This window comes from Camelus dromedarius, chromosome 2 (assembly GCF_036321535.1).
Source record: "Camelus dromedarius isolate mCamDro1 chromosome 2, mCamDro1.pat, whole genome shotgun sequence".
Lineage (NCBI taxonomy): Eukaryota > Metazoa > Chordata > Mammalia > Artiodactyla > Camelidae > Camelus > Camelus dromedarius.
In genome coordinates this window covers 15,869,343-15,890,672 of record NC_087437.1, presented here as the reverse complement: position 1 = coordinate 15,890,672, position 21,330 = coordinate 15,869,343, and the positions used below count along the sequence as shown (strand labels likewise).

At 52.9% G+C, this 21,330-nt stretch overlaps 1 protein-coding gene across 1 annotated transcript in view; it reads right to left on the bottom strand.

Annotated features, from left to right (window-relative positions):
- Positions 1-21,330, bottom strand: part of EPHB1 (EPH receptor B1) — a 408,729-nt gene that overhangs the window by 281,924 nt on the left and 105,475 nt on the right. The window contains exon 2 of the mRNA XM_031439520.2: positions 3,336-3,400. Within this exon, the coding sequence (XP_031295380.1) occupies positions 3,336-3,400 (65 nt within the window). The remainder of the gene's footprint in view (positions 1-3,335; positions 3,401-21,330) is intronic.

Sequence of the window (21,330 nt, the reverse complement as noted above, 5' to 3'; positions counted from 1 at the left end):
TTCTCATCTCCCTTTCTGGCTCCTGTTTCCCTGACACTCCGATCAAGTTACCTATCCAAAGCTCTCACCTCTTTTCCCTCCAAACACTCTTCCTGGGAGACCGCAGACATACCCTGGGCTTGCCTCCCATCACGTGGGGCTGCCTTCTGGTTCCACTGCCCTTGAGTCAAAAGCTGACGGCGCCCCTGCCGAGAGTGCCCCAGAAGCACCTCATACTCAACAGGTCACTACTGAACTCAGCCTCTTTCAGCCCAAGCGTGCTCCTCCTCCGGTGTCCCCCATCTCCAGGAATGACACCATCTGCCATCCACTTGCTCAAGTCAGGAACTTGCAACAAATACACACTGAGTTAGGTAATGAACTCGATGTGAGTTTCCGATGGTGAACAAAGATACAGAGTCCTGGTCACCACAGAGGTCACAGTATGGTCAAAGTGGGAGAGGGGTGGTGATGGGTCCAGTACTGACACACAGAGATGTGAAATCGGCAGCTGTGAAGAGAACCATGGAGAAAAGCTCCCTGGTCCTGAGATGACCTGTGATGGCGAGGCCAGCGTGGCTGGGGACACAAGGAAGGCAGCCTGAGGATGGGCCGAGTGAGCTGAGGACCGAAGACGAGAGAGGAGAAGTCAAGAACGGCTCTGGTTTCTGGCCTTCACGATGTGCTAAGTTGGAGCCCACGTGTGCAGGTGGGGGAAGGAGAGAAGGGTGAATTCTGCTCAGGCCACATTGAGCAGCCAGTGAAAGACGTGGCAGGTGGATATGTGATCTGGGCTAGGGACAAACTTGGGAGTCACCTGTGTGTTCACAGAATCAGAGGCAACTGTCTGGGATAAGAACAGAGGGAGATGGGAGAGGGCTTGGATGAAAGCGAAGTCCTTGATCGGCCCTCTCGCCCAGGCCAAGGGCCAGCTTGACCCTCCTGCCATGAAGCAGACAGGCTCAGAAACTGCTCAGGGCATCAGGAAACTACCCGGCTCTCTGTCCCTGCGAGAAGAGCTTTGGGGATAGGCCACCAAGCAACTGTCTCTAAAGGGCATTATTTGACTTTGAATGTTTCCCTAAAGGACAATTTTCCCTGGAAAAGGAGATCAGAAGTTTAAAGAAGACAGGTGGTGTGTACAAAAATCAAGGGAAAAATTAACCATACATCATGTCGATATCTTGTGAGAAAGCATGCAAGCCTTTAAACAATCACGTGATTTTTAAGAGTGGCAAGTTCTTAATATGCAGGCCACCTGAGAAGTTGTCGCCCCATCACCTTTGCATAAAGTCCCGAGTGGGAGTGGGTAGGGTGCCCCAGTTGCCCAGTGTTCCTAGCAGGATTTGGATTTTGTCAGAGCGGGCAGGATCTGCTCCTGCTCCCATCCCTGCTTTGAGGAACAGCTCATCCACGACCTCGCCATCCTGCCCCAAGATGGGATGCCTGCCCCTGGGGCAGCGAAAAGTTCAAACTCAGGGGAGAATGCAGGGGTGGGGCTACATCCTGCCCTGGGCCCTGAATCCGAGCGTCCCTGAGGCAGAACTGGGCGTGTCAGCGTAATAGAGAAGAATAAATCCAACTCCATATTAGAGCTATTCCTTCAGCTCTAACCCTGTGCTGTTTCCTGTGCTTAGTCATGCTGGTTCTGCACCTTTTGTAAAAGAATGTCGCCTAGAGCCTGAAATACACAGGACAGCCCATTCTTAAGGCTCTGACCTTTAAGGGTAGAACACTTTTCCCTTTACATAGAGATAAAAAGTTGCAGAACTGAGAATAACATGTGTCTTGTTGGAAGTTTACAGGAACATCATGACCTCACCTTTGTGGACAGTTGGGAGAACAAAGGATTCTGACACCAAGAAGTCTGCAACAACCAATCACACCCCTTCCCCTTTTTGTGTAAAAGGAGCCTGAATTCTGACTTGGGTAAGATGGTTCTCTAAGACATTAGTCCCCCATCTTCTCACTGTACTGGCTTTCCAAATAAAGTCATTATTCCTTGCCCCAACATCTTGTCTCCCAATTTATTGGCCTGTCATGCGGCAAGCAGAATGAGTTTGGACTCAGTAACGTTAGGACTGGCTGTGACGTGCACCCTGGGGTGCAGAGCCACACTGGGTCCTGGGCTGGAGGTTATCAAAGGCAGAGAAGGAGAGAGGAGGCATGCCTAGCCCATCCTGCTCCTGCTAACCTCACCCCTTCCTGGGATTAAGAGTCCATGCCCTCCTCCTGCCCTCTCCCTTCATGATGAAGCCCCACCACAAGCCAGGCACCCAAGCTAGGGACATGAATCTCATTCTAAACTCCTCCCCTGCTCCGTCCACAGCCCATCCATTGCCAAATGTTGCCAATGCCTCCCCCTTGGTTTCCTGTAAACTGTCTGAGTATCCCGTTTTAATTCCCCTCTTCTGACCCACCCAAGACAGCTGCAAGAGCCTCTTAAACGCCTTTCTCTCAACTGTTCTCTACAATCCTGTCGGCAAGCCTGCCTGTTTTATTCTTCTGCCCAGGACCCATCCATTCCCTAGAGGGTAAGTCCAAACTGCCAGCTCAGCAGCACGGTTCCAGTGCTGCACACCCACCACGGCCAATCCATACCCCAGCCCCATCTCAGCGCTGCCCACACCCTGCCATGTTCCAGACACACAGACTCTTGCCTCTTACATCTTTTCATGACCCTATCCTTTTCAACCAGCTATTCCTCCTATTGGGAGGAGTTTCCAGACTCTCCAGTCACTACCTGTCAAACTCCTACTCACCCTCCAAAACCCACCTTGCACGCACCTTCCTGGTAAAGGCTTCTTGTCTCCCTCCGAAGTGCTCACTCCCAGCTCTGTGCCCACACCTGCCTGTCATCTTTCCACTGCTACAAAGATGTACTTCAGCTTATTCATGAACATGGTGGATCCCACTGGAGGCCATGAGCTCCTCCAGACTGTTTCATCTCTATAGCTACAGGGTCTGGCCAGTGAACTAATGAATCCAGAACATTGCTTTAAGGCAATTTCAGGTGAAAGAGAGCCTCCGCCCTTCTGAATTCCAGCCCCTCCTCAAGCCCTTGCCCTCTCTGTGGTCCCATGGGCAACACAGATGTCTGTCTGCCTGAGTGCCCACTGGCCCCAGTCCCACAGGCACACCCTAGTCACCTGGACGGCTGCATCCAGAGAGGGTCTGCATCTCCGCACCAGGGAGCCGCTCAGGATGACGAGCCTTGCTGTCGCCTCTGTGGATGGGCGGTGGACTCACACCTGTATTCCACCACCCAAAGGGGCAAATCAGGCTTTGCTCCCCAAAGCCGTCCTTGGCCCCACAACTACCCAGTGAGGTTGAAGGATGGATGATCTGACACTCACCCCTGATGCGGGATTGGCTGTCCAGCCCAGCTCTGCAGTAGCTGTCCTGGTGTCCATTAAAGTTTCTGCAGACCAAAAAGAGAAAAATTGGTAAGTTAGAAGAATTATGGGACAGTGGCCCTTACGTTCATGAAGTTACTTATAACTGTAAATGTCAGTGTTAGGAGTCCTGGACCCCTCAACCAAGCCCAAGGCTCAGAGAGGGGAAGAGGTCCGCCAGGACGACACGGCTCATGGCAGAGCTGGGCACAGACCTCAGGTCTCCTGATGCTAAGTCTCTACCCAAATGACCCCAAGCCACCTGTATGGGGTGAAGTCACCTGCCCGCTCATCACTTTTCCCCCAAGACGTGGCTTCTTCCCACATCCTCTTCCCGCACGTCCACATCACCAGCTCTTCCCAGGCTGTGTTGATCCAGTAGCCAAATCTAATTCTTCCTTCCAGCCTTCCTCGGCAACCTCCTTCCGCCCTCCCCTGCCTACTGGGTTGCCTCTCCACCCTCGCCCTTCTGCTCTCCTTTCTCCCCACCACTCTCCTCTGCCTTCCCTCCAGCATCCGTGTTGACACTTACTCTTGGGTGATTTCCCTTCAGCTCCTCTGGCCTCAACGCTCAGCCTTCCTGCAGGTCCCTCTGCCCCTGAGCCCAGATACACAGCCACCCCCTCCCTAAGACTCTGCTGGGGGCTCACGCAGCTTTGGCAAAGGCCTTACCCAGAACACAAAAGCACATCTCAGACCCCAGGGACCTGCTTCCTGGTTACAATCCCTCTGGCCAGCGAGGGAGACAGACGCCCTGATTTGGCTGTGGCTCCCAGGAGCTCCCGGGTGGCTGCAGCTCACACACAGAGGTCGCCAGGCACTATGTGGATCACAGAGTTGATATTCATCAAAACTGTTTTCTGGCAGACAGCAGTAAAGTGTCCTGGACACAGGGTACCTTTTTCTTTTTTTATTCCTCTCCTTTTCCTTCTATTATTGACTGTTGTCAAACCCCACTTCTCAATGGAAACTCTTCCCAAAAGGCGGATCAGAGCTCTGACTTGTAAACCCAAAACCCCTTCGTTTTTAGGGTTTTTTTTTTTTAACAGCTTTGTTGAGGTAGAAATGACATACAATAAACATAATTAAAGCATAATATTTGATAAGTTTTGACATCTATTTATACCCATGAAACCATCACCACAATCAAGACAATGAACATAGCCATCATTCCCAGAAATTCCCTGTCCCTTTGTAATTCCTTCTTCCCCCATCCCTGCCCCAGCCTGTCACTGTCCCCAGGCAGTGACTGCTCTGCTTTCTGTCATATATAGAATAGATTAATTGGCATTTTCTAGACTTTTACATAAATGGAATCATGTAGTACATACTGTTTTCTTAATCTGGCTTCTTTGACTTGGCATATTTAAGATTGATCACGCTGTATCAATAGTGTATTCCTTTTTATTGCCGAATAGTGTCCCACTGTATGGAGAGATGACATTTCTGTCTACCTATTCATCTGGCATTTCCAGTTTTTGGCAACTACATGAGACAAATTCTTTTTAAATTTTATTTATTTACTTTAATGGAGGTACCGCAGACCTGAACCCAGGATCCTGTGCACGCTAAGTGAGCACCTTACCACTGAGCTATACCCTACCCCCTACATGAAAGAAATTGCATGAAGAGTTCTAGTTCCTCCACATCTGCACCAACACCTGGCATGATCAGGCATTTTTCATTTTGGCCATTTTAATAGATGTGTAGTGGTATCTCATTATGGTTTTAATTTTCGTTTCCTTAATGTAGAAGGATGCTAAACATCCTTTCACACAATAATTTGTCACCTGTATATCTCTCTTAGTGAAGTGTCTGTTTAACATTTTTCCATTTTTTAATTGGGTTATTTTCTTATTATTGAGTTTGGAAAGTTATTTATATATTCTGGATACGAGTCCTTTATCAGACGCACACTTTGCAAATATTTTCTCACATTCTGTGGCTTCTCTCTTTAACAGTGTCTTTCAAAAAGTAGACACTTTAAATTTTAGAGAATTTACCCAGTTTTTCTTTTATGGTTGGTGTCACATCTAAGAAATCTTTGCCTAACCCAAGATCACAAAGATTTTCTCCTACCTAGGTCTAAGATCTATTTTGAGTTAATTTTTGCCTAAGGTGGGAGCTATGAGTCAAATATACAATTGATTTTATCGTGTGGATATCCAATGTTCCAGAGCAGCACCTTTTTAAATCACATAATGGTGCCATTGAGGCTAGCAGAGGGGTCTTATCCACCTGAATGTCCCACGGCATGTATCAAAGGTCCAGGCACAGCCCATCCTAGCTGCACAGGTGCTCAACAAGCAGGGGCACAGGGAATATGTATGATGTGTTATTTTGGTTTCTCTCGCTTCTCTTTTCTCCTGAGCATCCCCCTACCCCATGTGAACAGCCATTCCCTGCTCACTGTTTCAGGCAGAAGACAGGAAGTCTGAATGCAGAATGCAGAGTCCTGGGCCCCTTAGGAAAACGGATTCTTGGCATAAACCAAAGGTTTTGGAAGAAAGTCATCCTATTGGCAGGACAGAGGGAATGAAAATAGAGTGACAAATGAGGAGCTGAGTTGAGAAAAGGGGTTGCCTACACTCTGGTCTCCCGGTGCTCAACCCCAGAGAAGGGATGGTAGGAGTCTGTGGGGGTGACAAGACTTCAACCTTGGACCTTGGTCACCCAGCATCCCAGCCAGGAGCGACCACACCAGGCTGACATGGCCCAGATAGACAGAGGGAGGTCTAATTAAGGGGACCCAGAGCCACCCCATGGTGACCTGCATGGACTATACGCAAGGGTCAGACAGGGTCCGGTGTCTCAACAGGTGCTGGTGTGGACAGAAGCTAACAGGTCAGTGCTGCACCATCTTCCACTGACACTGCATAGCTTGCCTGCACCCTGAGTAACCCAGTGGAATGGGGCTCACACTGCAAACAGGAGAGTCAACAAATACAGCCAGCTGGACTTTCTTGCCTATTTAAGTTTGGGTTTGGCTGGAGAGTCGTGGCCCATGCACATCTGAAGGAACGCAAGCACTGGCACAGACTTCTCAAGTTTGCTTTCTCCTCTGGTCTTCTGACAGCTGGGGAGGCCGATCCCTGCACCGAGCAGCCCTCCCTCTCTCCCCTGTCTCCACTTCACAGCACTAATAATGATCATAATGACACACCAAATTTACATAATACACTTCTCAGAAGGCACTCCACGTGGCCCTGAAGAAATTCATCTCCTTGATTAAAATGCCTTCGCCAGGTGGGCCTGAAGCAGGAGTCACTGAACCCATTTGGCAGACTTGGGGACCAGGGCGCAGAAAGGTATAGTGGCTCCTACAGGGTCACGCAGCCTTCCACGCTGATGCTGACAGCCTCAACTCTCAGCCTGCCGCCCAGCAGACAGATCTGGGCATCCGGGGACTCTGCTGTGGTCCTGGGATGGGGGTCCTTGCTCATAAAGCCAAAGGCCACCAAAGCCCTAAAGCAATGTATATAGTGGCGCTCTCCAACCTCAGGATCACGTTGAAGTAGCAGGGAACACGCAGAGGATATGGGCAGGGAGGGAAATACAGTCCAGAATCAAAAGTAAGAGTCAGCCTTCACTCCTAAACCTTCCAAGAGCTGGTCTGTTTTGTTAACCCCATTAATACAATCGAAGACTTGATTATAATCATGGTTTCCTGCTCAAGGGCTGTCACTGAATCTGTTTCTAAATAATGTCTTCCATCCACCCTCTTGGACAGAAGTTACAGCAATAGGAATGCATCTCTCTGCATCCTGCCTGCGGCGGAGATGGAAGACCACAAGACCATAAACCATCCACTCAGTATGATTAAGGGCAGTTTGTGTTCTGGCACGGAGCGCTCCTGATTATGGCATTACACTCTGGTGGGGGCTGAATTAAAGTGATCTGAGAAGGTTTACATCTCCCTGGAGAAGAAGAGAGTACTCATTTGCATTTATAAAGCATATTGAGAGTTCTGGCAGAAAGTTATGGTGGAAGCACAATTAAATATTTACCATCACTTCTGCTCTCAAACAGTGGCATGGGGACCAAACCAGCTGGAGGTGCATGTGTTGCTGTCAGACCCGATGCCTACAGGGGACATGGCTCTGGGACCCATACCCACCACCTGGCCTCTGCTCTCTGGGAGCACGTACTCGCTGCCCAAGGGAGGGAGGCTGGGGAGGAGGACACACAGAGTGGAAAGAGGGCATCGGTGTGGGCAGTCAGGGTCCAGGTCCCACTCCCACCACTTAGCGGCCACTTCTTTCTCCCTCCCTCCTCATCTGCAGAACGGGGCTAGAGCGAGTTAGTGCATAGGACTGTGGGTGGACTGCATTACCCAAAGCACCAAAAACAAATGCTTTCATTATTATAACTTAATCACCCCAAGCTTCAGTTTCCTAGCTATGATAGAAAGAATCTAATGATGGTATCTGTAAACTACCCATAAGAGATGTATAAGAGTCAGCGATGGTAACCACCTACTGGTATCTCCTCTACCTCCTTCTTTGTGAGGACCAAGGAGTAACGCATGTAGAGGATACAGCAGAGAATGAGAGCGATGGGTCCCCTAGATAGGGGTGGGTCTTATGGTCTAGTTGAGGGAGGGACAAAAAGCAAAGAACCACTCAGCATCCTACACTGGCCGAGCCCATGAGAAAGAGACTGAGATACTCAAGGGAAGGGACACAGTTCTTCTCCAGGTGGGGAGTAGGTGGGCCCACCCAAAAAGGAGACTCACACTGTGTGTGAGCAGAGGCAGACACTATGGTCCCCTGGACAGAGTGGGCGGCAGTGGCAAGGGAGAATGGAGATCTCCACCTGGCACTTGGGACAAAGAGGACACAGTGACTTCCCAGGGCAACCAGGGAGGAGTAGAGACAGGCTGATGAGAATGAAGTGGGAGCCATCCAAACACAAGGGAGGGTGAGGAGGACTGAGCCAGAGGGGAGGGGAGGCCGCGAGGGGAGACAGAAGGGGCCTCTGGCAAGAGCCGGCTGGACTGGCAAGAACCCGAGAGGGGTGGGGCCATGAGAAGCCTAGCAAAGAGACCCCATTTTCCCAGGGAACAATCTCCCTGCTGCGGCTTCAGTATGGAAACCCTCAGGGTTCCCCTCTCCGACCATGGTGGGCCGCCACCCTAGGGTCCTGGTGGTGGGGCCAGTCTGAGCCCCTTCGAGGAGAAAGAGGCAGCTGCCACCCTTCTCTGCAGACAGTCCTCGATTCTGTCTGGATTGGCACCTTGGGATGTATTGACATTTGGGATGAATTAGATGCCCATCATGGTGAAAGAGAGATAAATAAACCCTCTCCTTACAGCTCTGCCACTCTTTTTGGAAAGACATCAATCAGACATTCAGCTGAAAATATTTACAACGTCCTTCCATGGTGGTAACAACATACAACAACATATACAGATGGAATGGGGCCTTGCAAGCCTCCTCTGAGCAGTGCCTCATGTGTATTTGATAAGGCAAGTCCACGGACCTTCCAAGCAGGGAAGCAGCCATGCAATCACTGCCCTGTGCTGCCCTCTGTGGCCCAGAGGACTCCTGAAACCCAGTAGCCACAGGACAGAGTGGGTTCAGGAACCCAGCTCCCATCATGTAAATGCCAGGAGTTAACGGGTCAGCCCACTGCAGCCCCTCGGCCTCCCTCTGCCTTCATGAGGCATCAGGATCACTGGAAGGGAGCTGAAATGTGGTAGAATAAAGGGATGCTGGTGTCTGTTCAACCAAGGTTGTCCGAGTCACTCCTGCAGACAAGTGGGTGCTGTGCCGGCACCAGAGGCAGAGCAGAGAAGGACAGACACCCCAGCCCTTGGGGAGCCTGCGGGCAAGTGGAAAGATGGAAATTAATCAAATAATCACGCAGCTCAGTCTGCAACCACAGCCAGGGTGAATGGCAGGGAGGGGAATCCCAGGGACAGTTGTGAACACGGAATAAAATGACAGGTGTACGGAGCCTGGCACACAGTGGGCACGCCCTCCTTCCTTCCCCAGGCCCTGGCTGATGGAAGCACAGGGACTTGCCCCTTCACACATACATACACACACACACACACACACACACACACACAGGAATAGGACGTGTAGGAAATAGTCTCCCCAACGCCCAGATCCAGAGCATGCCGGTGACCCCAGTATGCAGGGCAGCCCTGACCACAGGGACGCCCTCAGCCTCTCCAGGGATCCCCGGTGCTGCCCTCCAGACCAGGACTCCCTGGAGCTCACATCCTTCAACCCCTACCCCAGGCGCCTGTAGTGCCCTGGCTCCCTGGCCCTGGTCTGCCTACCACAGCGGCCTGCCAGGGACTCACTGCGGAGGCTTCTTGGAGCTCTTTCCCCAGACCCTCCCTGGGGCTGTGTCTAGTCTTCACAGGTCCCACTCACTGGGACAACCAGCCCCGTTGGCACGGGAACTCCTGATGATGCCTCCAGGACTCCCCAGGTGACACCCTGCCCTCGATATTCAAGCCCCTGACCAAGGCCCCAGAACCACAGTTTCTAAGCCCCAACTTCTCACCTGCCCAGACTTCCTACTGCCAGTACAGGCAGCCTCCCTGGAATCTCATCCCCATCCTTCTGAATTGGCCTCAGATTGCCTCCCTGGACCAGAGGAGGGAGAGGTCCGCTGGCTCTGGTCCGGGGATGGCACGGGCTGAGTGGGAACTGTTAAGGGCATGAGCTCAGGGACTCATGGTCTGGGCCCTGGGCCCAGCGCAGCTGTAAAAGAGTGATGTTAGAAAGTGTTCTGCACAAGCCCTCACACCCCATCCATGTGTCCACCCATCCGGATCTTCTGCTTACTTGCCTCCCTCCACCCATTCTCTGGAGCCCAGGTGTGAAACCTCGAGAGAGGCATTCAGCTTTGATTCCTTGTTCTCCCTCAGCCTCTCACCAAATCATTCATCACGCCACAGTGATTCTTTGCAGCATCTTCTTTAGCTGCATTCTTGGCAACCCATCTGAGTCCAGGGCTTTAGCCCTGTGCCCTGGGACCATAGCAACTGCCTCCTAGCTGTGTCTTGGCAGAAGCCCCAGTCTGCACCACTCACCATGCAGCTGCCAAGTTCTACTCTTGCTGTCAATGTAAATGGTTCAAAGGCAATACGGCCACGCCAAGCAAAGGTTTACGGAATCCCAGGTCCTCTGATCACACAGTGATGTCACCCCCAAGAATCTGTCCAAAGGAAATAATTCCAAAAGAAAAGGAAACAAACGCTCTATATCATGAAGATGTTCATTACAGCAGTGTTTAGAACCCGGGAACACTAGACTCAGCCTATCCGGAGGGGAAGGAAATGCTGGACAGAACACTCCTGGTCACGTGCCTGGAGTGTTACAAAGACAATGTAACAGCATCAGAACCTCAGCAATAAAACAGACCAGGAAACAGAAATGTACATGCCTCACAGATGCAACTCTGGAAACAGCTTCAGTGGAATAAAACTGCGGTGTTAAGTACAAAGACTAGACAGCCAGGTGCAAGAGCTGTGGGCCTAGGGGCGTCAGTTTGCCGATGGGCTTCCGTACTATTACCGTGTTGTTTTAGAAGATGTAAGTTCAGAAATAGAAATCCAACCAGTCTTCTAAAAGTACGTCTTTCACCCCACCTCACTCCCCTACTTCATGATTTTCAGTCTCTCCACTCATCCAAGATACGCCACAAAGTTCTGGGTTTCATGAACCTTCTGAATCGAGGCCACCTTTTCCAAACTGATCTTCCTTCAGTTCCCCAGAGGAAACCCGTCACTTCCCCTCCACTCCTCCAACCTGCACTCGGGCTGGTCCTCCTGCCTGGAAGGGCTTCTTCCTCCTCACTACCTAAAATTGTGTTCTGAATCTTCCCTCCTCAAGTTCATTGCAAGTACCTTGAGAAGGCAGAGCTGTGACTCATAGCCCATGGGGTTTGATCAGGTGCCTTAGACAGCATAAATGCTCAATCAGCTCCCGAGACCTGGGTTCCAGTCCCAGCTCCGTGACTGACAAGCAGATCAAGTCAGGGCTGAGTGTCAAAGCCGGACTTTCACAGAAGAGGCATGTCTCCAGCATCCACCAGCCAATGAGGCCAGGCCCAGAGAGATGCTGTGTATACTCTTAAGAACTCTTACTGGAATAACATCTATTACTGTCTCTGCCAAGTGTAAAATGCTAGGTGAAAAGAAGCTGTTATTACAGAAGCCTCCACGGACTGATGTGCAGTAGTGGCTGGCGAGGAAGAGAAACAAGCCTGAGTAAACAGGCGAGCTGGTCCAGCCCATCTGCTGAATGACTGACTGACTGAATGAGTCGGAACAGGCACTTAAATTATAAATATAAACTGCGAAATTTGCTCTTTTAAAGAACACACAGATTAGCGCAGTCCTCCCCACCACACCCTTCTCCTTCTGTTTCTTTTATTTTCCAAGGTTTAATTAATTATCGTAAAAGAAGCCACAGCGTCGATGGGTCACAGCGTAGCACTGTGCCTCTGGGAGGCGGGAGGGGCTCTGGATCTGGTCTCGGTTCACACATGGCAGAGCCCGTGCACAAGCCGGGGAGCCCCGAGGCCCAGCTCTGGTTTCCCTCCCTCCCCTCCTACAGAGCCAGGCTCCCCGGGAAGCAGACCAGAGCGTAGGGACGTGATCTGGTCTGTTTAACTGAGGAACTGGAAAGGGCTGGGGACACACCTCAGGGCTGCCTTCTCTGCCCAGCCCAGCTCAGACATGGAACCTCGCTTGGAGGGGGTCCCTCTCCTCTCTGGCCTCAGTGGGTCACTTCCAGTTCCCAGTCACTAGAGTGGTCGCCAAGAAATATGGCAAAAAACCACAAGGCACCTCCAGAGCCTGGGTAGATCCCTCCGCCTCCTGAGCCCCCAGGTCGGGCTGGGTCCTGTGGTGACTTGGCCGTGTATACACCCACACCCTGCAAATGTTTTTTCCTAGTAAAATAGAAACATCCTTGCTTTAGGAGATGTATTAGCTTCCTACGGCTGCTGTAACAAAGTACCACAATCCAGCTGGCTTCAAACAACAGAGATGTGTTGTCTCACAGATCTGGAGTCCAAAGTCAAGGTGACAGCAGGGCCAGGCTCCCTCTGGAACTCATAGGGGAGGAGCTTTCCTCGCCTCTGCTAGCTTTTGGGGTCTTGCTGGCAATCCCTGGCATTCCAACCTCTGCCTTCAAGGTCACGGGCACCCGCCCCCTTGTGTCTCTGTCTTCACACGCTGTATTACAAGGACACCTGTCCTACTGGGCTAGGGCCCACCCTCCTTTAGTATGACTTCATCTTAATTAATTATATCCACAATGACCCTATGCCCAAGTCAGGTCATACTGTACGGCACTGGGGGTTAGGACCTCAACATATCTTTTTTCTGAGGGGACACAAGTGAACCCGTAACAGAGGGTAGGACGCCAGGCAACATAGGTGTCGGGTTTCCTCCAACAAATAAATACTCAGGCGCTGTGCTGGGAGCTTAGGAAACACAGACACAGAGAAGGCCGGGTGCCTCCTTCAGAGATACCCACTCCAGCAGGCAATGGGAGGCCTTCATTAGCTCCTGCAGATCCACCCACCATCCCTCTCCACCCTCCTCTGTCCCGGGAGCCTGGGGCAGGTGGGAGGGAGAGGCTGGGGGCGGGGTATGCCCCACGCCTCTGCTGGGCTGCAGCGGGCGGTGGCCCTCTCCCACTGCTGGTCCTGGTCGCAGGCCTCTCCACTTGTCCCTCAGGCCCAGGGTGGTAAAAGCTCCCCACTGCTGGGAGTCCTTACCTGTTTTGTCTTCCCTGTCACTTGTGTTTAACTCTGTGCACACCATGGCAAACAGTGCCCTCATTAATCTCCCCTCCAACACCTCTGTGAACTGTGTCGTCTGTGTCTCCAGGTCGCTGGTGCTACTCAGAGCTTAGGTCAACAGCTCATGGCCCTGTCCTGATCGCACTGGACTCAGATCAGGCGGACCTGGTGTGAGTTCCAGCCCCATGCTATCCAGTTGTACGACCTGGAGCGCATCACTCAGACCCCTAAGGCTCATGCTCAGCCATCCATCAAATAAGGATAATAATGCCCACGTCACAAGGCATTTGTGCCAAGCCAATGAAATATTAGTCACCAAGCACTTACCACACAAGTGCTTGACAAGCAGAAGGCGCCCCTCAAACAGCAGACACCGGCACGCCCCGTGTCTGGTCCTGGGGCGGGCAGTGGAGTTTCTCACGGGCCTGAGGTCCTTAGCTGCACCCTCTGAGATGGGCCAGCTACTGGGTCCCGACCCTAAGGCCCACTCTGAAGGGTGGGCTTTGGTTCCCTCCGGCCCGGCAGCGTGGGCTGACTGGGAAGCCACACTAGCCCTCCAGCCACACTGATTTCTCTCAGGGCCTCCACCCCTGCCTGACCTCAAAAGGACACTTGCCGAGGGCCCCTTCACCCCACGTACACCGTGCACGGGGGATCTGGGACGGGGCCGCAGACTCAGCACCAGTGCACTAAATGCCTCCCCTGCAGGCCGCCCCTGAAGACCAGCTGGATCCTTTGCAACCCTATCCAGGCTTAAAGGGAAGGCTGACAAGGAGGAACCCAGAGAGCCAAGGGGCTGCCCTGCCTCAACACACACTCTGAAGCCCAGGGAGCAGTGCTGGCCTTTTCCTGGGCTCAGCGCTCCTCTCAGCGCAGAGCTCAAGAGGCCATGTGGAGGGGCTCGGGCCTCAGCTCTGCTCTGGATGAACAGGCCCCACCCCGAGCCCAGTGCTCCCACCTCGCCCTCCTCCGCACGGGCTCCCTCCCCACGGTGCAGGGTGGGCTCTGCGGCCAGGCGGCAGCCGCTCATCCGCAGTCTCCAGCAGCCAAGCCAAGGGCTGCAGCCCTCTGCTGGGCTGGAAGCGAGACTTTCTGGATTAACCAGATTAGTCCAGGTTGAGGGCTCTGGACTGGGATGGGGAGTGAGGGTGGGAGAGGGTAAAGGACTCACACAGCACGCATGACCCACAGCCTGTCTGGCTGGTGAGGCAGAAGGGCACCAGCAGCCTTGGCTTCATAGCACGTGGGACCCCTGGCTCACAGGCTTCATGGCCTCATTTTTCAAAAATATGGTTGAAGAATCACTGGTTTGAGAACAATGGTGCTGGGCAGTGGTTTTCTCTCCTACCTCGTGTCTCACGTGGCACTAGAGAGTGCTCCCTCTTGGGAGGCCACCAGGGACTGAAGGCAAGAGTCTCTCCTTGCATCCAGAGCCCTTGGGAAGGAGTCAGCAAGCAGCTCAACCACACTTTGAGTTTCCCCAAGGGGCCAAGGTCAGGAACGGTGCTTCAGAACGAAGGCAAGGTGACCCAGTGCCTGTCCTGTTACCTCCCAGATGCTCCCCATCGCCCTGATGCACCAGGCCTGACGGGTTCACTGTCATAGTGAAAGGATTCAATCATGCGCTTGTCCACCTGGAAGTGGAGGCTCAGCACTGAGCCCTGCCCTCAGGAGACTGTTCTCAGGCAGGGCTGGTGCCCAGGACCCTCCGTGCACCCCTGCCCACCCTCCACACCCCTGCACTCAGCTCCCCGCCTCCTTGTGGCTCCTTGATGGAGAAGGGGCCAGGGGCACAAAAACTGGTAGTTGCTCTCCAACAAAGGAGAAGCCCCGAGGGAGTGAGACTGAACACAGGAGCAAGGAAAAGGGGAGCCTGAAAGCCTTCCGTCTTAGGTATAAAATGCCAGTCAGTCTTCCTTCTGCTGTCTTCTTTTCCTTTGATGTCAGTTCTTGTTCTCATTCTGGTATGTCTTCCCTCAACCTTCAAGATGGCCAGACACCCTTTCACATCCACGTGCACCCCTCCAATGTCTGCAAATATGCCACAGCCAGAGAACCAAGAAGAAAAGTGGGTCTCACCAATCCTGGCTGGAGATCTCCAGTCCTCCGCAGCATCAAACATCAAACATCAGAGGCCAGATCCTGATGGTAGATACAGGCAAGGTGGGCTTCCGAGGCTGCCGTCCAGCTCAGGCATGATGGCCGGCAGCCCCAGCCACGCCCAGGCCTCAGGCATCAGGAGGCCCTTTAACCAGACCTTCAACAGAGCTTCTGCCCAAGCCCTCACCTCCTCCCAGCTTCCTTTCCAACAGCAACACGGGCACCATCTGGCAACAAGGAGAAAAAAAGAGAACCACCCAGGAACGCAGTGGTTCAGGGACATCCTTTAAATCAACGCCCCAGCACGCGGATGGGGCAGGTCTGGCCAGAAGCCCAACACTTGGTGCTTCACCTATTTGCATTTTTGTGGGGAGAGTCAAAGACTCATTTAAATTGAAGAGCCTGGCATTTTCCAGGCTCCCAGCACCATGAATTCAAAGGGAGATTAAGTCTGTTTGCCCTGGCCACCCTGACAGACCCGTGCGTTGGGGCGATGGCACACAGGTAAGAATCACGGCCAGAAGTCCACTGCCTCCGCTCCTCACGGGTGCGAGGAGAGAGGGCCTCTCTCTTTCTGAGGGATGCAGGTACCCGGGGGGTATCAATCACTAGAGAAGAGTGGGGAGGAGAGGCCGCACGCCCATGCAAAATGACTCTGCAGCCTAATGAAGGCCGACGACGGATGGCGGCCCAGGCTCGTTAATCAGAAGGAACATGCTGCCGTCCGCCTCTCTCTTGCAGCCCTCCTGCGCCCTCATCCCGGATTGATCTGTGGCACAGTAACTCTCAGATGTCACTGGCACTGGGCCATGCCCCTAGGGCCCCTGCATGTACTGGCAGCAGCCAGAGAGCCAGGGGCCCCCAGAGGGAGGGCTGTGGCAGGGGCTTGGGAGATACGCCAGGTGTGGGGCAACCCATCAAGGAAGGAAGGTGTGGGGGCTGGCAGGCAGGCCTGGCATTCTCCTGGATACATCCTGGACCAGACTGGGGCTGCTAAGTCCCGAGGGGCCACTGGAGCTGATGCGACCCCTCGGGGCTGCTCCACAGTGCACCTCCTGCCAGGCACACACCTCCTACCAGGTGCACCGACATCCTCTTTCAAGTGTCCTTGACCCTCCACATGGCCACACCTGCCAAGGCTGCTCCTGCCCCATGACACTGCCCTCCTGGCATCCAGCCTTCAGGCCCAGCCCACCTCCACGCACAGGCTTCACCCTTCTCTCTCCGGAAAGCAAGGCTGGCTTGCTGCGGACTGTCAGACTCACCACCTGGGTCCCCCAGATAGAATCTGTCCTCATCACACCTGACTCTCCACCCCACCAAGTCCCTCTGGCTCTCTAAGGCGCAGCCACAGTCCCTCTCGTCTCCTCTAGGAAGCCTGCCTGACCACCCCGCCATTGCTCTCCTCCTGCCCCTGAGAATACAGACCACCCTTGGCTGGCACCCCAGCTCTGTAGAGCCTGCATTCTGGGCTGCTCTCTGGCGGCTTCATGCCCAGTGTCTTATAGGCACTATGAGTGACATCACTCTCCTCCACGGGCCCTCTGTGCCTCGCATGTGGCCATGGATGGGGAATCAGCAGATGTACCCAGATCTGCTATGTGAATCAGGCCTGGGGTTCAAAGGCTGAAGGCTGCAAGGTGGAGGCCCAGTCACTCTTCCTCTAGGAGGCCACCCTGATGATTTAAGCCACCCAGTCTGTCCCATCTCTCACCTTGGTACAGAGTCAGCCTCAGTGTAGCCTCAATCACTCTCTGCCTTTCATCACTTCCCGTGCTCTTGTGGGACTGATTTTGAACTGCTTGTGATGGCCTGTCCATCCTGGGCTCTGATCCTGCCTGACTCTACCAACACGACAACTGTCAGCTGTATGGTGGTGATGGCAGCAGTGGACCACCAAGAGCAGACCCCGTGGGAGGAGCCTGCAGGGAACGGCTCACTCCTGTCTGCGAGCTCATAGTTCACAGCCTCGTCCAGCTGAGCAGCTGTGGTGGACAGTAGGGTGATGTCTTCGGCCCCTCCAGTGCTGCCCCTGTAACTCCACGGGTGTCTCCTGCCCATGGGAATGGACCTTTTGCCATTCTTCCTCCTTGTCCGGGAAAGCCTGTCCTGGCCTGCCTGTCACTCACGCTCCTAAGACCGCTCTATCATCGCCAAGACATCTGGAGAGCGCCCTCGGAAGACTTCTATTTGTGTTTCCCAATCAATAGCATTGACTGCTCCCGGCATCCCGCGTTTCCTGAGACCCCACTTGTGTCCTCCCCGAGCCTTACGAACTCCTGCCGTGCAGGCCTTTGTGCAGAAATGTCTCCAGAGGGACCTGAAGCTCCAAGTGCAGCCGCCCCGCCCCATTAGCCTTAGAGGGGTCCTGCTGGGTGTCCACAGCTGGGGCAAGCAGGCCTAGGGGCCGCAGAGTCCTGCTCCCCTCCCGCTCTGGCTGTGAGTGCCCGACCTGCCCTCTGCAGCAGAAAGGGAGGCAAGGGGAAGTCTGGCCTAATCTCGCAGGGCAGGAACTGTCCCCTCCCAGAGCTGTCAGGCTTTGGCCTCACAGCTTCAGGGACCGGATAAATGCCACTGTACAACCCAGAGGCACACCCAGCCCTGAGGGCAGCACTCTTGGTGACAGAGGGGACATGTTAGGGAATTGTCCCCACTTAACAAGCAGGTAAAGTGAGACGTGGAGAAGGAAGGCCATTTACATACACATCAGTTTGTCGGGGAAAACGTACCAGGAGACAGCTGACCTGGGAGCTAGGCCTGGCTCTGCCCTCAGCATGTGGTCCGAGCCTGGACCCTTTCCGCCCAGCCTTCTTTGGTGGAACAGCGATGGGATGGGACCGATCACTCTAGGACCGAGGCTCTTGTCTGAGAGGAAGCAGAAGGACCGCTTCAGGTCTCCCAACCATGGGCAGGCGGGCACCTGGAAATCACCTCCTCCTCTTCAGGGATAGATGCTCTTGGGAGGGTCATTTGCGGACTTGCCCTTGTTTGCTCCCTGTGGGGGTGGGGCAAACGTTTCCTTGAGGAGCTACAGCCCCAAGGCTCTCCACTACGGTTTTCTGGCCAGAAAACCAGGCTTCCAGGACACCTGCATGTCTCCTTTTGAACTGAAAATAGTCTCAGTTCAGTGGTTCAGGATCTGGAGCACTGTTCTCACCCTCCAGCTTGGACCTGATGACCAGTCTCGACTCAATCTGCCCACTCACTTCGCGTTCCTCCTATCCAAAGGCCCCACCTCCATTTGGGCGCTGCTCTCAAGTCAGAACCTCTCAAGGAGTAAAAACCAAGGTCCTCCTCCCCAAGCTGCAGCCTCTGATCCAGCACCCTCACCAGCTGGTCATTCAATCTCTGCTTGCATACCACCCCAGATGAGACACTCACTACCTGTCCAGACTGGCCATTTTCTGGTCAGATTGTCCAAACCATCAGAATCCTGGCCCCTAGGATTTCCTTTCTTTGGCCCTGCTTTGCCTCTGAAAGGGTCCCCACAGAAAGAGCTGCTCCCCTTTCTCCACAGCTGCCCTTAGGATTATGAGGAGTAGGACCTCTGAGCTCTCTCTCCCCTAGTCCCACATTCCAGGTTCCATCTGCTCTCCTTCCGGCCCGCACTGCCTCTGATGGGGCAGCGCCTGCTGAGCGCACGTGCTGCCTGTGGTCTGAGCCTCACAGGAGAGGGAAGAGGGCTGTCACCGCCCGGGTGGGCACATCCTACTGCTCTCCTTAGGAGCCCCACCAGGCACACCAGGGCCTCCCTAGGAGGAACGAGGCTCCTCAGAGCTCCGAATCCATTGCCAGCTCCCCTTGCAAATCTCTTCCTCCTCCTGCCCCCACCCCTCCCCCCCCCCCCCCGCCTCCTTCTTCACCCCTCAGGCCTTCTCCCTCTGCCCCCACCTCCCCTCCACACTCTCTGTTCCCTCCTCCCTCTTTGAGCTGTTGTTGTGGTTTAATAGGGGGTTTCTGGGATGAATAGTGTTTTCAGCTCTGGCTGGGAATACATCCGGTGTTCCCAGCCCCGCCCCTGTCTTCACAGTGCTGGTGGAGGGCTGTGGAGAGCTGGGCCCAGACAATGGGCCAGAGGATTCACTTGAGAATTCACAAAAGCCCCGCTTCCCTCTGTGCAGAGTGACAAGCACAGAGAACAAACCCTTCCCTGCATGCTGCCCGCATGGGACACTACACTGTGGGGGCATGCGGGAGCCCTGAGCAGCAAGGCTGGAGCCCTGGGCCCTGGGAGAGCCCATGGGCAGGGTGGGAGCTAACAGAGCTGCAAAGTCCCGGAGGCCTGGCATGGTCCCCCCTAACCTCGCACAGTCACTGGGAATATTGGCACCTCCATTCCTGGCACACTGGGGCCTCTAGATGCGTATACAGAAGGCCTCGCATCCTTTGCCTAGGTTCTGAGAGACAAGAGCTTGCAAGAGGGGAGATGAGCTATGCAGTTCACAGGCTTTCTAAGGGTGAGAAATGTGCCCTGGAGGACAGACACAGCCAGGCTCATACATGTTTGCTGCGAGGGTGGACGAACGGATCAGTGACCGAATAAGAGGGAGTGAGACCCTAGCGTGGTGACCAGGCTGCAGCATCTCATGGGAAGAAGCTTGTCTGGAGCACACTGGTCCCTCACTCTGTACTCGGAGACCCCGAACTTAAGGGCAGCGGCACGCTGGATACCTGCAGAGGGAGGTCAAGTTCCGGCACGCAGGAGGGGACAGCTCCTGGGAGGTAAGGATAGGCGTGGACAATTATTTCTGGCTTCCCAAGAAGACTCAACTGGTGAAATGTGAATCTGTTCTAAGACTTCTATTAATTTTTAAATTGAGTAATGCCACCAAGGGTACACTCTTTCTTATAAGATGTCTATTCTCTTCTCCTTATTTTGATTTACATCACCATTCCATCACCAGTACTACTAGCTGGCTTTCTTGGGAAGGAGAGGGGCCCCTTTTCCTCACTTTGTAAGAATGATTCTAATGGACGTAATACAATGATGATAAATGGCAAAGAGCAAAGCAACTGTGTCCCAAGAGGCAGGTCCCTTGGAGCTAGGATTCAAGTTCACATCTCAGCAAGATGACGTGGAACTTCACTCTACAAGAATCAAAACTCAGTGTTAAATTTGGGAATGGCCAGAGACAATGAGCCGTGTTTTCTTTATGTCTCACTAAGCTCCTTGGGCCTGCCAACCCTTCCTTTAGAAAAATGATGCCAGGTTTTAATTACCAGCAGAGGAAAACACACACCTGCCTCCTTCAGAGGACCCCTCCCTGCCTAGCCAGCCATGCTGCAGTTCAGAAGGCGCTGGAGTGGAACTCACAAGACGTGGGTTTTAATCGATGCAATATGCCTGCTTCTCAAGGAAATACAGAGATCAAATAAAATGCTATTTGTAGAGTGTCTATTATTGTACCTAGCCCATAATAATCACACATCGATATTATTTATTTTTATTTCTAAATAGTTGGTGAAAATAATTACACTTTTTATGAAGGATGTAGGTCTTGGTCTAGATTCGGTTTTTTTTGCATGCAGATGTCCAGGTGGTCAAGCACCCTTTGTTGAAGAGACTGTATTTGCTCCATTGAATTACCTTTGCTCCTCTGTCAAAGATTAGTTGACTATGTGGGTCTCCTTCAGGGCTCTCTGTTCTGTTCCACTGATCTATTTGTCTCCTCCTTTTGTCAATACCACTCTGTCTTGATTGCTGTAGCTGTATAGTAAGTCTCGAACTTGGGTAGTCAATCCTCTAATTTTGCCCTTCTCCTTCAATTCTGTGTGGGTTATCCCAGGTCTTTTGCCTCTCCATATAAGTTTTAAAATCAGTTTGTCAATATTCACGAAATACTTGCTGGGAATTTGATTGGGGCTGCAATGAATCTATGATCACATTGGGAAGAACTGACATCATGGCAGTATTGAGTTTTCCTATCCATGAACATGGGACATCTCTCCATTTATTTAGTTCTTCTCTGATTTCATTCATCAGAGTTTTAAAATTTCCCTTCTATAGATCTTACACATATTTTGTTAGCTTTATACCTAACTATTTCATTTTGGGGAGTGTCTAACTATGCTTTTTACAAAT